Source organism: Stegodyphus dumicola, chromosome 2 (genome assembly GCF_044657685.1).
Source record: "Stegodyphus dumicola isolate Sdum_Otavi_A_Nest chromosome 2, ASM4465768v1".
Lineage (NCBI taxonomy): Eukaryota > Metazoa > Arthropoda > Arachnida > Araneae > Eresidae > Stegodyphus > Stegodyphus dumicola.
This window is the reverse complement of record NC_140769.1, coordinates 126,735,492-126,751,501: the sequence shown is the minus strand read 5'-3', so window position 1 is coordinate 126,751,501 and position 16,010 is coordinate 126,735,492. Positions and strand designations below refer to the sequence as shown.

At 35.6% G+C, this 16,010-nt stretch overlaps 1 protein-coding gene across 1 annotated transcript in view; it reads right to left on the bottom strand.

Moving 5' to 3' along the window:
* The window catches only part of LOC118200687 (lachesin-like), a 232,236-nt gene that overhangs the window by 60,328 nt on the left and 155,898 nt on the right, over positions 1-16,010 (bottom strand). Inside the window, exon 6 of the mRNA XM_085810219.1 lies at positions 10,316-10,603. Within this exon, the coding sequence (XP_085666345.1) occupies positions 10,316-10,603 (288 nt within the window). The remainder of the gene's footprint in view (positions 1-10,315; positions 10,604-16,010) is intronic.

Genomic DNA, 16,010 nt, shown 5'->3' with positions numbered 1-16,010 from the left:
AATGGCGTCTTGTTCAAAACTGAGTCGTATAATAGAGTTCAATAAACAAAGAAAGGTTCAAATTATTCATAACTCATTCTTGTGCCTTGAATAAGCCGTTAATTAGGTAATTAAAAAATAGTAAATATTATTTATAATTTAAATTAGAAATAGCCTTTTAATGCAATTTTAAGTATTTCCCCTCTCTATTCTAAAAATAGTAATAACGTTTAGTTCACATGTGAAACTAAAATTCAAGCAGCTAATAATAATTTTACATCATTTTCAACTATCCAATCAAATGCACTGAAACCGAAACTAACTTATTCTGAATTAAGATTAAATCCCGAACAAAAAGTATTTTTACTTCGACCTCTGTTGCCGTAAAGACTGGTGTTTGTTGTTTTCCTTTCTTCCGGAAAACAATATAAAAAATGTAACTGTTCAAGAAAAGGCACTGTTAATGCGCCAAGATTTTACGGCCGCAAACGTCAATTGAAACAAAAAAGACTATTTAATCTGCCTCTTAGCTGCTATGCTTGTTCTTCATATGGATCAACATCTCAATATCTATGCAATCATCATTTCTGCACCATTACATCTAAGTCTAAAACAATATTACTTACATAATACATTTTCGTAAATATCTTTCATTTTCTCAACTTTTATAATTCATTAATTTTGCAAAGATCGCATTGTTTACGTTCCTTAGGTTTATAAAAATTACTTTGGATAATGTTTCATAATTTTTACTAAAATTACATTCTATTTGTATGTTTATAAAGATTACTTTGAATTAACATGCATGAAAGCGAGGGTGTCGGGGGACACTTTACTCAAGTGAGAAAGAAAACATTTTACAACTACTACTCAGTTTAGCAAAACATTTTTACTACTACTAAATTTGGCAATAATCTCACGATATAAAAAGCTAAATGGAACTGCCATTTTAATAATGAGTTCTATAAAGTCCTCCTGTTTAAATCATCCCAATTTAAATCTAACTAATTGGCTAAAACTCAGCTTACCAGTTTGGCATCATAATTCTTACTCGAGTAAAAGACGAAACACTTTAGCATATATTAACTATTGTTGGTTGATGGGGAGTTGTTTTGTTCCCCCTTAAAAAGTCAACATATTTCCGATCAATGACAATAGTTTTTTGATTTATCGATTAATTTTTCATCTTCAAAAGTTTTCATTTTCAAAAGTTTCTATGATTCAAATTGAAGTTCCTTTAAAAGAATTTTCAAAATTCAGTTTTCAATGCTTCAAGTTATTTCATTCTACTATAATTCTACTAATCTTATCTAAGGAGATAATATATTCAATAATCCATTAGTAAATTATTATATATACAGAGGTATTAATGAATAATTAGTAATAAATTATTATATATAAAGAAGAAGAACTGCAATATACTATAGAGGTTTACTACGCAGACATAATGACGAAACGTGTACACACAGGCGCAGAGTCACATAGTTTTATCGCTTGACAATTTACTCTTGAGAGAAATATTCTTATTCATAGATAATTATAGGCGCAATACGCTCCCTGCAATTTGTGGAAGTTTGCATTTTAAAGCAAGGAGTAACGGACAGAAATTAGCTGAAACATATAGACAGTAGGAAAGCAAACGAGGAAAGTGTCTCCGCATACTGAAGAAGCGTAGGAGAACGAAAGCTTTTCAGTTCTTTCATAGAATTATTGATCTGTGATTAATAGATATCTGTATTGCGTGCTACACAGGCTGTAAGATACCGATTAATGATGCAGTTTGCACTGATATGTTATGAACTATATTTTTAGAACAGAAAAGGGTTTGGTTTGATGTATTTAATTACGGCAAATGACACTAGGGCTATCTGCCTAAGGGAAGGGATGCCTTCGTTGAGGACTTTCTAAGGGAAACTGTAAGGATCTTAAGTTTTACTAACGTTTATTTTATTTTAAATCTTTACTATCACTTCTTATTTTCTACTTCCGGCCAGAATTATAAGCGTGAAGGTTTTTATGCAAAGTTTGTCTGGCGAACGCCAAGTATTTAAGTGTGGCTTTTTGCCAAGCAAAAGAGAGGAAGCAGTAAGTCAACGCAGGCCGCTTGCCTTAGAAGTTACGCAGTTGCTGTTCGCCTTCCAGGCCAGAGGTTTTAATCCTCTTGATAAATTAAACGTATTGTAGTGTTCACAGTCTCTGTGCTACATACGCTTCCTGTTATTATAAGGCCAATCTTCCACGTGTATTATTCTAAAGTTAAATTAGAGTTTAGTTTTATTTTTATACTTTTTTACGTTAGACCCCGAGTGGAGGGTCAGTGTATTCCGAAGCACGGAAGTTATTGTATATAGAGAAAAATAAAGGGTTTTGTATACCCTTCGTCTGTATCCTGTCTACTTACCACAATTAGTGAACATAGCTTTAGTAAGCTCTCTGTTCCGAGTCAGGTCCTTGTATGTTCCCGAAGAAGGTTAGAAGGAACATTGAACCTGATAGTGGCGCCCAACAAAGAAGAATAACCATGGCCGAGTTTCAAGAAGAACCTGTGCTGCCTGCAGAAACGGCTCAGAATCCAGAAATGCCAGCTGCCGCCCTGGAAGGATTCGGTTACATCGTACAGACCATGCGCGCTTCGATGAAACCAGAAGCAACGTTTAATGGAAACTCACCGGTAACCAGTTTTTTGGAAAAATTGGATGACCACTTCATGCTCTACCCCGTGCACGAGTTTCAAAAAGTTATCTTAGCTACCAGCGCTTTGAGGGGCCAAGCGCTTAACTGGTTCAAATGTATCGGCAGAAGTCTCTTGGGTCAAGCAGGAAGTCCCACCTATACTTACGAAAATTTCAAGACTGCCCTATTAAAAGCCTTCCCTGTTGTAAGGGATCGTGCGAAATTAGAAACGGAACTTTTTAGTATATATCAACAAAGAATCGAAAACCTCTCGAGCTTTATTTTAAGAAAAATTCACGTTTTCAAGCTCTTGTATGGAAACCTTCGGATCCTGAAATAATTCAAGTGATTTTGCCGAGGTTACTACCCCAAGTGCAAGACTTTATTGAATTAAAAAATCCGACTACACTGGAAAAGTTATTTGAGCTAGCAATCCAGTTTGAAAGTAGAAGAACGGCGGACGTCGAAAGAAGACGCCAATATCAACAGCGAAACCAATTTGTTACGCCAAGACTACAGCAAGGTCAAGCATACGGCTACGGAGAAAAAGCGAATCAGTGGGCAAGGAAACCCGAGCATTCAAAAACAGCCGGCCAACGTCGACAGTTCAATAGCAACCCAGGAAAAAAGTCTCAAGGCCAGGGGAAAAAGAAGGAAAGCACGGAAAGGAAAAATAATTTAAACTAAAACGGATTTCTGCTGACGAGAGGGTGCGGAAATCCGAAGGCCACGAAAACCCCTCTTCCTACAAGTTAAATACAGTAATGGTGAAAAGTTTGACTCTTCCGAAGATTGAAGTCTTGGTGAATAATATCCCGGCCACCGCACTCCTGGATACCGGCGCGCAGTGTTCCTGTGTGGCAGAAGTCTTTTTTAGAAAGTATTTTCGCAAATACCGCATATATAATGCGGATAGTACGACAGTATTAGCGGCGCAAGGAGAACAATGTAAGTGCGTAGGTAAAGTACCTTTGTATATCCGTATCAAGGACGAACAAGTAAAGGTGATGTTTTTTATAGTAAAGAATTTGCAAGTCCATTTAATCTTAGGAATAGACTTTCTTTCAGACGCACAAGCTACACTGGATTTTAATGAAGCGTCCCTTAAGCTGACAATGAAACCAGTGCGTGTAGAAAAGGTTGAACCGCCAAGGTTAAATCTTGACCACCTGCCTAATGACGAGCAAGATAGAATCCGACAAGTGGTAAGTGAATTTGCTTAGTTATTTAGTGATATTCCAGGATTTACTCAGGTTACTAACCATAGTATTGACACCGGAGATGCATTGCCAGTTCGTCAAAAACCATACCGGTATGATAAGAATAAGGAAAAAATTATAGAATGGCATATTACCGATATGCTACGTAAAAAGATCATAACGCCCATCTCAAGTAGTTATGCTAGCCCGGTGGTTTTATGTAAGAAAAATAATGATTATCCTTTGGAGCATCCAAAAAGGTGGAGATTCGCTATTGATTACCGTAAATTAAATTCCATAACGAAATATCCGGTATATCCGTTGCCGATCATAGAAGAAATTTTAAGGAACATAAAATCAACCAAATTTATGACGACTTTAGACTTAACGACTGGTTATTTTCAAATAGGGGTGAGGCCTGAGGACGTGCCTAAGACTGCTTTTATAACCAAGTCTGGCACTTATGCATTTTTGCGTATGCCGTTTGGCCTTTCAGGCGCCCCGGCAACATTTCAGCGATGCATGGACATTGTGTTAAGACCTGTTCTTGGAAAGTCCACATTTATCTATTTAGACGATATCATTATTACTAGTGATAATCTCGACCAACATATACAGGATTTAAGACAGGTGTTTTCTTTATTAAATGAGGCCGGTCTAAAAGTTAATGTCGAAAAGTGCAAATTTGCAGCCCTCATGAATTAAAATATTTAGGTTACAAAATATCGCAAAAAGGGATCGAGACAGATGAATCAAAAATAATCGCTGTACAAAAGTATCCGACTCCAAACACGGCAAAGAAGCTCTCTTCTTTTCTAGGACTTTGTTCATATTATAGGTCCTTTATAAAAGATTTTGCAGCTATTGCTGAACCATTGTTAAAATTAAAAAGGAAAAAGGCAAGATTCTCGTGGACGGCCGAAGCCAATAGTGCTTTCGAAAAATTAAAACAAGCATTAACGCAAGCCCCTGTGCTGAAATTTCCTGAAAAGGATGAGAATTTAGAAATTTCAGCGGATGCTTCGGATTATGCGGTAGGAGCGCTACTTTCGCAAAATCAGCAGCATTTTTTAGCCGAACTTTAAATCAAACACAAAGAAATTATTCCGCGACTGAGAGAGAGGCACTTGCAGTTTTGTTAGCAGTGCAAAATTTCCGAGTCTATTTTGGAAGGGCGCCAATAACAGTATACTCTGATCATGCGGCGGTAACTAGATTGTACTCAGGGAAAAACTTATCCCCAAGTTTAATAAGATGCGCACTCAAGCTAGAAGAATATAATCTGGTAATCAAGCATACCCCCGGAAAGGAATATATCGTAGCAGATGCCCTATCCAGAATAAAAATAGATGAAGAAGGTAATACTGTAAAAGTGGCAATGCTCACAGCATGTACAATAAATTGCCGAGAAACTGTAATAACCGAACTGGGTAAGGATCCTGAGTTTGGAAACATTTATGAGTATTTAAAGGATCCTGAAACTTTTAGCCACCAAGATATTGTGGAGATAAGAAATAGGGCGGCCCATTACGAACTAATAGATGGTCTATTATTTTATACAAAAACTACAAATTCCAACAACGAATTTCGACCTGTTATCCCAGCTAGTCTTAGATTAAATATCCTTCAGGAGTTACATGACAGCCCTTTAGCTTCTCCTGCTGGTATTCGAAAAACTATCCAACGCGTACGCGAGGCAGTCTATTTTCCTGAACTGCAAAAGTTAACAAGGGCGTATGTCCAGTCCTGCCCAACATGTCAAGCAGTTAATTATATTAATTTCCGCCCGGCCGGGTTTCTAAATAGTATTAAATCCGAATTTCCAAATGAAATAATTGGCATCGATTTATTGGGCCCTTTCCCAAAAAGTCAGTTAAATAAAAGTCGCTATCTCCTTGTTATGGTTGATCATTTTAGTAAATGGACCGAAATTGTTCCCTTAAAACGAGCCTCCGCGAAATTGGTTAGCGATTCTATTTTAAATAAATATATTTTAAAATACGGGGCGCCCCTAAAAGTTATATCGGATAATGGTCCTCAATTTCTAAGTAATATATTTGAAGACATGTGCCAAAAACTGGGCATACGTCATTTAAAAATGGTCCCGTATCGGCCGCAATCAAATTTAGCGGAACGGGTCAACAGAAATATAGTGAAAATTATCCGTAGTTATGTTAAAAATTTTCATAAAAGCTGGGATAACTATGTCAATGAATTTGCTTTCGCCCTTAGGACCGCAAAACATGATACAACGGGCAAAACTCCTGCTGAGTTATTTCTAGGCAGAAAGATTATAACACCGTTAGATAAACTATTTTATGTGCAACAAAGAGCCCCAGAATTTAAAATGGGTGATATAGAAAAACTAATAAAAGAAGCAAAAAAGAATACGGAAGTAGCACAAAGAAAACATAAATTATATTATGATTTGAAACGACGGGGAGTAACTTATAAAGTAGGGGATGAAGTTTTAAAAATTAAGCATTCACTTTCTTCAGCACCAGAAGATAAAACTGCCAAATTTTTTCCACGATTTGAAGGACCATATGTTATAGAAAAAATAACTCACGCTGTTGTAGGGTTAAAAGCCAGAAATGGTGAAACCTGTTCCGCAAACATTGATCAAATCAAGCCCTACTTCGATCGTAATAAAATGCAAATCTTTTCAGATCTTTTGCAGGATCCGGCACAGCAGACACCGCAGGTACAAGTTCCAGAGGTGAAAAAACGACAAGTACAAGGGCAAGCCAATGAGAGACAGAAGCAAGTGAAAAGAAAATTGCCCCGCGGAAAAATGGAAGGTAACAAGAAAAAGAAGCCGTTCCACCGTCCAGAAAACAGAGTTCACGAACACCCCCAGAATGAAGAAGGGAGAAGGACGACGTATGTGAAGAGGACCAGGAGAAATGACGGCAACTATAACCCGGCTTTAAAACGGAAGATCTACTCATCCGACAGAACTCTCCGCAGCAAAATTCGCCGAACTGCGGAAGGGCCATCAGCGGCGGAGGAAAAAGTACAAGAAAAATTTGAACGGCCAACAACGAGGTCCAAGCAGGATCACGACAGAAGTTTCCCGGTTCCGCCAAGACCAGCTGCCATCAAACGGCAAAGACCACAAGCAGAGGAGAAAAGGAAAGTATTCAAGGGTGGCCGTACTGGTAAAAAAAGGAAGCTTCCAGAGGAAAGCACTGAAGGGCGAGCCCGTACAAGAAGGAGGATAAACCAAGCTACTATCTGCACTACCTTTAAAGACTGGGCCCAGAAAAGGATGTCCGAATATTACAAAGATAAGTAAAATTTTATGTTACTTTGCACACTTAAGTTAATCTTTCATTCTTACTGCAAGTGGCAGATTTCAAGAAGTTTTACGTCATGCGAGGTCTACCTTTATCGCCAAAAGGGCGAGAAATGAGTTGTGACCGATTTTCGTATTATGTTTTTAAAGTACTCGTGCGTAAAACTAAAGTTGATGTATAATAGCGTTGTGTAAAGACTTAAATATTGTAAAAAGTTATTGTATAAATTTTATTTAAAACATTCTAGCAAGAAAGAAGTTTTAGTCTGAAAGACTTTTTGAAATGTAGTATTTCAATGTAGAAAAAATTGGCACTTGCTTTGAAAAGAATAGAAGTTAACAATGTACTACTAATGTATGTTTTCAAATGTGTAAAATTAACGGCATGTTGATATGTTCTTATATACATGTGAACTGTTATTTTAAATGTTAAGAAATACCGTGATATGGTAAAAGTGAAAGTAATGTTAAAAATTTGTTATTCGTGTGACTGTAAAGATTAAATCATGGCGAATATGTGGTAAAGGTTGAATGATGTAGTTAGGCTCTCTGACGCTACACTTTAGAGTTAGCCACTTTTAGAATAGTACCTCAGGGTTTAGAGTTGAAAGTAGGGTGTGTTAAGAGGTCTCGTTATGTTGAATTTTAACACGTTAGTGTTTTGATTGTAGGAGGAAGTGTGGCACACGTAGACAGAAACACATTCGTGTTTGGTGTTTTTTTACAACACATGTCAGAGAGCACGGGGAGAGATAATTAAAATAGTCATGAATGAAATAAGAATGTTAAGAGAAGTATATTCTATATGTTATTTGCAATGTCATTCTGTAACATTTCATTAAACTAGTTTTCCTTCCAGATCTCTGGAAGGAACCAGAATTGAATAAAGCTCCTGTTTAGATGCAGTACAGATGAAAAAAAGATTGTTGTATATCCTGGGAGCTGCTATTGTAACAAATTTCTTTCTTTTAAATTTTCTAGTTTCTAGCTAAGTTTTGTTTGTAAAAGGTTGGCCTCGCGTTAGATTCTAGAGCTAAAAGTTTTCAACAAGGTCGTTTTAGAACTCAGTTTCAAACTAATTAACTCTGGCGGGAAGTATGTAAGGATCTTAAGTTTTACTAACGTTTATTTTATTTTAAATCTTTACTATCACTTCTTATTTTCTACTTCCGGCCAGAATTATAAGCGTGAAGGTTTTTATGCAAAGTTTGTCTGGCGAACGCCAAGTATTTAAGTGTGGCCTTTTTGCCAAGCAAAAGAGAGGAAGCAGTAAGTCAACGCAGGCCGCTTACCTTAGAAGTTACGCAGTTGCTGTTCGCCTTCCAGGCCAGAGGTTTTAATCCTCTTGATAAATTAAACGTATTGTAGTGTTCACAGTCTCTGTGCTACATACGCTTCCTGTTATTATAAGGCCAATCTTCCACGTGTATTATTCTAAAGTTAAATTAGAGTTTAGTTTTATTTTTATACTTTTTTACGTTAGACCCCGAGTGGAGGGTCAGTGTATTCCGAAGTACGGAAGTTATTGTATATAGAGAAAAATAAAGGGTTTTGTATACCCTTCGTCTGTATCCTGTCTACTTACCACAATTAGTGAACATAGCTTTAGTAAGCTCTCTGTTCCGAGTCAGGTCCTTGTATGTTCCCGAAGAAGGTTAGAAGGAACATTGAACCTGATAAAACTGGCTCGTATACACGTTACACATGGGGAAAACCACGAGAACGCCCATGCAGCCAGCCCGTTCGCAGGATACGAAGCTCGAATCGAACTACCAGTGTTCAACGACTTTACCGCTCGACCGTTGGTGGGCACAGGAAAAGGAAGTACTCAAATAGCTAATTAAAATCAGTAATTTGTTGTCATATATTTTGTCTTATATATATATGATTAAAAAAGAATGAACATATATTTAAAAATTTTAAGAACTTCCTCCAAAAGAATGTGTCGAAAGTATTAACACAAGAATGAGAGTAGATACGTCAGAAAACATTTCAACAGGAAAGTAACTGATGCACATGCTCAACGAAATTGTTCAAAAGACCTGACACCAGCTGTAATGCAGGCTTCACACCTGCAGGATAGGAACTGACGCACATTTGCGAAGCCACCAGACATTTCCTGAGTACCGCCGGCAACAACAGATCCAGGATCACCGGCAACAACGGCGATCCTGGAAACTAGATACATATTGGCTTCAACGTGGCACTCGTAAATTAGGTTTTTCATATAGCCCCACAGGAAAAGTCCAAATACGAGAGATCCGGTGACCTTGGTGGCCGAGCAATGTGACCGCCTCGACAAATTTATAGCCCTGGAAATTTCGCGGTTCGTATAACCAGCCGCCCTTTCGACAATCCGCGATAGAAAATGCCGTTGGGTGGCAACACTGACCCTTTTTATACCATTTACAATGCCAACTAGCTGCTCGCCGTTGCATTTCGCCCAAACGTTCTATGACGAATATTGCTCGTATATCTGCATTCTATCACCCCGTAATGTTTTGCCCACTTTTTCAGATTCATCCTGTATAAATATAATGAATCTTTATCACCGGATATTATCATTTCTTGGCCTTTATTTGTAAATAAATTGCAGTTAATAATCTGAATTCTCGCAACGTATGCTAATACATATAACACCTGATTGCAATTTTCATGCGTATCTAATTACCATTTAATTTTGTAGCAAAGTACATATAACGCCTAATTACCATTTTCATTTCATAGTTTCTAAGCACACTTCATATAACACCTAATTACTATTTTCATTTCATAGCTCGTAGCACACTATACATAAGACCATAATTACCAGTTTCATTTCATAGCTTCGTAGCACGCTACACATAACACCATAATTACCATTTTCATTTCATAGCTTCGTAGTACATTACATATAACACCTAATTATCATTTTCATTTCATAGCTTCGTAGCACACTGCATAAAATACCTAATTACCATGTTCATGCGATAGCTGTTTACTTTCGCGGCACCCGCTTTGCTCATCCTTTTGCTCATAGATGTGACTGCTTTCCTGACAATTTGAATCTACTATATTCCTAGAAGAGCATTTGACTGCTTTTATTGACTGCTGTTGTACCGTCATATTAACTCACACAATTACTACTTTTACAGTATTATCTTATTATTAAGAAGTTGGAACTTACCGTATAACCTTATGAAACCTTCCTTTTCTCCTAAGGTGTTTTTAGCCACACATTTATAGGATCCAAAGTCCGCAGCATTTAAATTATAAATTTTTATTTTCATATAAATTTTGTAACCTTCTGACTCTTCTGTTACATCATATTTCCGGTTGTTCAGCAGCATTATCCCATCATTGCGTATCCATGACGTTAAAGGAGCGGGAGATGCTTCCAGCCTACATTCTAAAGTTACATCTGTACCTGAAGCGGCGCCTACTAGTTGGTTGGGGACTCTTATCTTTGGCCGGACTGAAAAATATAAACGCACAATTTTAAACTATTTCGATTTGACAAAAATATATTACTGAACATACTATTTAAGTACATAATTGAAATTTTAGAAATTTTTTAAGTTAATAATCATTAAATTTACTACGTGTAGAAAGATTAGATTGGCTAATTTATATGTTGTTAATTTGTTTGAAAGATCTGATAATGAAGTACTACAGCTAAATTCTTTTTATAGCCAGCTTTTAATGTTAATGCACTTGTACCTATCAATATTTATCTTAATTTTTTATTTTAAATCAAATTTACTTTATGGTTTTAGTAGCGTATGTTCACAGCTTATTTGTATATTCAATTGTGCATCTTTGGAGCAGATATTTTAATAAAGAATCTAATAAGGGTTTCAAATGGAAATTTATAATTATAAATTACATTATATTATTATTATTATAAATTACATTATATTATTACATTATATCATTAATTATAATATAAATTACATAATTATAAAAATACATTCATTTTGGAGTTGATATCTGAATTAAAATCTTCTAAGATAAAACAGTATTTCCTTACTGTAGCGGCCCCCAACATAGAATCGCTATTCAATCGAGATATCACAGCAAAATCTCGTCACGTGTTCTAATACCTAGTAGCATGTTATATCTAGGTTGATTAGAGATTAAACTTTGGGGATTGCTATAATAAAAATGTACCTACAAACCTGAAAACACAAGTTTAGAAACTAAAATTTAATTTCGATCAAGAAATCTGACAGCAAATCATATATATATATATATATCATTTAACAATAAGCTGAAACTATGAAATATACTGGGCATGTGGGCAGATGACAGAAAAATATACAGAAGAATCATTAAACAATTATAGAACTGTATTTATATTTGTGGTTGCATGCTATGTTGAAAAACATTAAATTAAATTAACAATTTCATACTTTAGCTAAGCTAACTAAGCTTTCTACTCTTGCTGGTGCCAGCCAATAAAAAAAAAAAAAAAAAAAAAAAAAAAAAAAAAACTCCTACCTTTTTTGAACTGAGTGATAGACCTAGACTTAATTAAATCTAAAAACCTTCTAACTCTGAAATAAATTCAATTCAATATTCGAACAAAAAAATCTTGAAAGTAAAGGGAGATATATTTTCTCTGTTCAAAACAAAGCGTTGACCAACAGAAATGGAAATTACATTTCTTTACACAAATCTATAAATATGCTATCTCCCGTGAATATCTATATCATTACAGTCACTGAAAAATACATTCCAAATTAACCAGTTCACATATATTTAAAATTTTTTGTGATAGCCCTTATTTAATTGAAATGCATTAATACATATCCTGATGAAATACCAGGGAAGAGATAACCATAGATCATGAATGGGGAGTTCAATTTAATAATAATTCAATAAATACAATTATATTTACGTTCAATATACAATTTGTGCTTAGTATATGCAGTGTGTTTTTACAAATAAGCCCAAGTTCAGCGTAAGATTCATGCTTCAAAAACTTCCGGGCAAATAAACGAAGTGAGTGAATATACTCTATTCTAAAAATAGCATACCAAGTTACATTTTTAATACCTTTTTTATTGTTAGGTTATCACAAGCAATAACAAGTTGGGATAACTGGCTAGGTCCTAAGAACATTTTTTCTATTACATGCATAAACACTTATTTCAATTTTCAAAAAAAAGTATTCTTATATTTTGAACAATGAACAATTTATCTTTTAATTCATTATGATATTTCTATAATCCTTAAGTAGAGACTCAAAAGAGATACCAATATTTGCTCTTGTGTTATTATTAAAATTTACTCTTAAACGTCAAATTTTAATTTTTGAACATGTATAAGTAATTAATTTAAGTTACTAACCAGGGGGGTTATTAATCCGTTACCGCCCAGTGATCGATTTATAGATCACCTATTTTTAGAACGACCATTGAGAAAATTTCTTTTAATCACTCCTTTTTGTCACTGACTGATTTCCTTACACATGTGGCCATACCCCCAAAGGCGTTTGGGATTATTCGCTTTCAGAACCATCCAGCAGAGAACGCCTAAAGTTATCCAACTGATGCTTCATGGCGCAAGCTTTCGATTTTGTATCCAACGAGAAAAAAACCTTAAAAGTAAGTTATACACTTCTTACGTGTTCTATATTTTCAATACCTATTTATTTGTTCTGCGTTATTTAGATTAGAAAAATTGAATGTTCTTATAAGTAAAGTTTTAGCTTAAACATGCAGATCTATAAATAGATCGTTGGGCGTTAGCGGTAACTAATACTTAACTAATACAGGATGTTGACATTTACAGTGTAGGAAATATGTTTTTTATATTTCTTTTAGTGATTAAAACGATTAGCCTCCTGGCTATATTTCAAAATATAGCCTCCTGGCTATATTTTCAAAACAAAATGATTTCTTTTTCCGCTTATTTGGCCGCTTATTGGCTTATTTGGCCGCTAAGATTGAGAAGCATATCGATTAATTTCTATGGTTACAGTTTTAAACAAATCATCTGAAAATTTAAAAAAATGAACAGCAAGATGAGTTTCCGAAAATTCAGACTTTATACCAGGATTACTAACAAAGATCAATATGTTACCTTTGTCATGCTCATTTGGTTGTATCCATTCAAATAAATTATTAGCGTTGCTTTTGAAGTCATCGGCAGCATTATCTTCATTAAAAGATTGATTAAAACGTATTTCTTCTGTATCTGAACAGTGCAAATCTGTGTTAACAAAAGTTTCTCCTTCTAAATCTCTTAGCAATTTATTAATTTTGTCCTGACTAAGACCTTTGAAACGAGGTGCCATAATAAGAACTGAATAAGAGTGTGAGGAAAAAAGTCACACTGAAATCACAAGAAAAGCTCTAATGTTTAAAAGAGAGATAGCATCTGTTTTATTTTCAAGTACATTGGCGCGAGACGTCTTCGCCAAAACGTAGCCAATCAGATAAGAAACGGAACACAATGCATAGCCAGGAGCTGCTCTGACACAGGAAAATGGACCACCTAGAGATTCCAAAGATAAACGGTTACTCTAAAAAGGGGAAAGAAAGGCTGGTACAACAGTTGTACCATAGCCGGCTTAAAATCAAGTAAATTTTGTGGTACAACAGTTGCACCGCCAGCTTTAGAAAGTTAAAGCCAGCAGCATGTGAAGCCGCATGGTGAAACGATTGCTTGAAATTTCTTTTTATTTCTATTTATTAGCAGAGTGGAGAGGAGGGTCTCTGTAAAATTTTCTCTAGATCTCTTTCAGGAGTTTCCTAGTATTCTGTACGGGAATCCTCATTTACCTGGTTCAAAGTCTGAAGAGCAGAAATAGCATCTGGAAAAATTACGACCTGCACAAGAGAGGAAAAATGAACAGCATGTTGTTGCAGGGCTATATAAGTAGCTTCAATGTCTCCCTCAAATTGAGTTGTAAATGAGCCAACATGTAAGTAAAATGGAAAACGACCACTAAAAGCACCATCTAAGGCACCCTGAGCAGAATCCAAAAGACAGCCATCAATGTAGTTCTGAAACCACTTGTCAGAATAAAAAAGGAGTGCTAACTACAGCACACGTTTGGACAGCATTCGTCTAAGAAAATAATATGGTGTGGAATAGAACTATCGTCATGTTTTCTCACATTCAGAATAAAGTCCAAACTGATATCGAGTACCATGTATTCCAACGGACTCACAAAAGACTAGTTCGAAATGTTATAGTGAGTTTTCTTACGAACGCAATGGAAGAAGCACCTTTGAGTCTGTAGATTACATATTCTGCCGCTGTCGTATTCACACCAGAAAGGATTATTTATGAGTCTACTTAGTCTGTTAAAAGAATATCTGCATTCTTCTGAATTATTAGCCATTGGATATTGGTCAAAGTAACTGCATAGCAAACATAAACGTAGTCTTAATTCCCCCAGTGATCAAGCGTAGCACCTGGTTTTGGAAAGTATGAATGACTTTCAAGACTACATCACAGGCAGACATCAACATTGCATTGCAATCATTCAGAACCAGCTGAATTTATAACTTACAGGCTGTATTCAGCGTAGTCGTATTACACCCCGATTTAACTCCAGCCAACTCTTAAAGAATGCGAAGTTTCTTCCTTTCCCTTGACATGTTTGAGTGATTGTCAATTTCAATTTGCTATCAAAGATGCAACCCAAATAAGTTTAAACATCATTATGTTGCAAAAAAGTACACCTAGTAACAATGATGATAGGATAACGATGAGGTGTGGAAATTATGTGTGAGGGGCCGCCTTTTTAATGTAAAGAACTGGCAAGTAAATCTTCCTTAAATTTACGGTGACATTATTTTTCATACACTAGCAATCCCATCTTTCAAGAGTTAAATTCATAATTTTGCTGAGCCTGAAAGCTTTTTCGATGAACTAGTAAGGCAATGCGCAAAAAGAGCCACATCGGATAGCCAGTCAGAGTTCAAGGTATCGAGAAGATCATTAAAAAAGACATTGAATAAAGTAAGGTTATTCACAGTATCCTAGTGTAAGCCAGTTTCTATTTGTTTAGCTAGAGATGGAATCACTAAAGTGAGTGGCACAGAAGCGCTGGGAAAGATAATTCCTCAACCATAAAAGCAAATTGTTAAACACACCCACGATCTGTAATTTATGGATATAACTGAGCCGCCAAACACTATCAAAAAGTAGCACCGACGTCCACAGCTATAGCTGAGCATCTCCGGTCAAGGACATCCTTGACAGACTGGTTTAGAAAAGTAATTTGTTTGTTTGTTAACTGACATCTTCTAAATCCAGGCAGTGTTGGGATCAAAGTTTATAATTTTTAAGATACCAGTTTTGTTGGGATCAAAAGTTTATAATTTTCAAGATACTAGTTTATAGGAGAAGTAATCATTCTTTCCATGACCTCAGATAAAACACTCATCAACGAGACAGAGCAGTAGCAGTTTAAATCTTCAGGTGTCTATTCGTTTTAAGTATAAGTACAATTACTGTAATTTTACAAATCACGGAGACACCAAAATTCCAGTTGTAGCTATGAAGTTTCAAAAGCACAGAGAACGCACTGTTATCAAGATGTTTTATAAATTCCGGGTGAAAATTATCATGCTGGAATATAACAGTGCCAATAGCGATGTATATACTGTGGAAAAGGAACGAGTTTTTCTCCTTCATACCGCACGTTAGTTTCATGTCTAACTTACCATACAGTGAAGTGGATAAGAATAATGCAGTCTCGTATAAATTCGTCATGCAAAGTTGCCTTGCCAATGTATTCTCGAATAATTCTCCATATTATTTGTTTTGTTTTGTACTATTGTGACGGCATTATCTTAAAAAGTATTTTACAATGAAAAAAGCTATAAATGCTCAGTATTATTGTAAATTTTGCAACGAGCGTT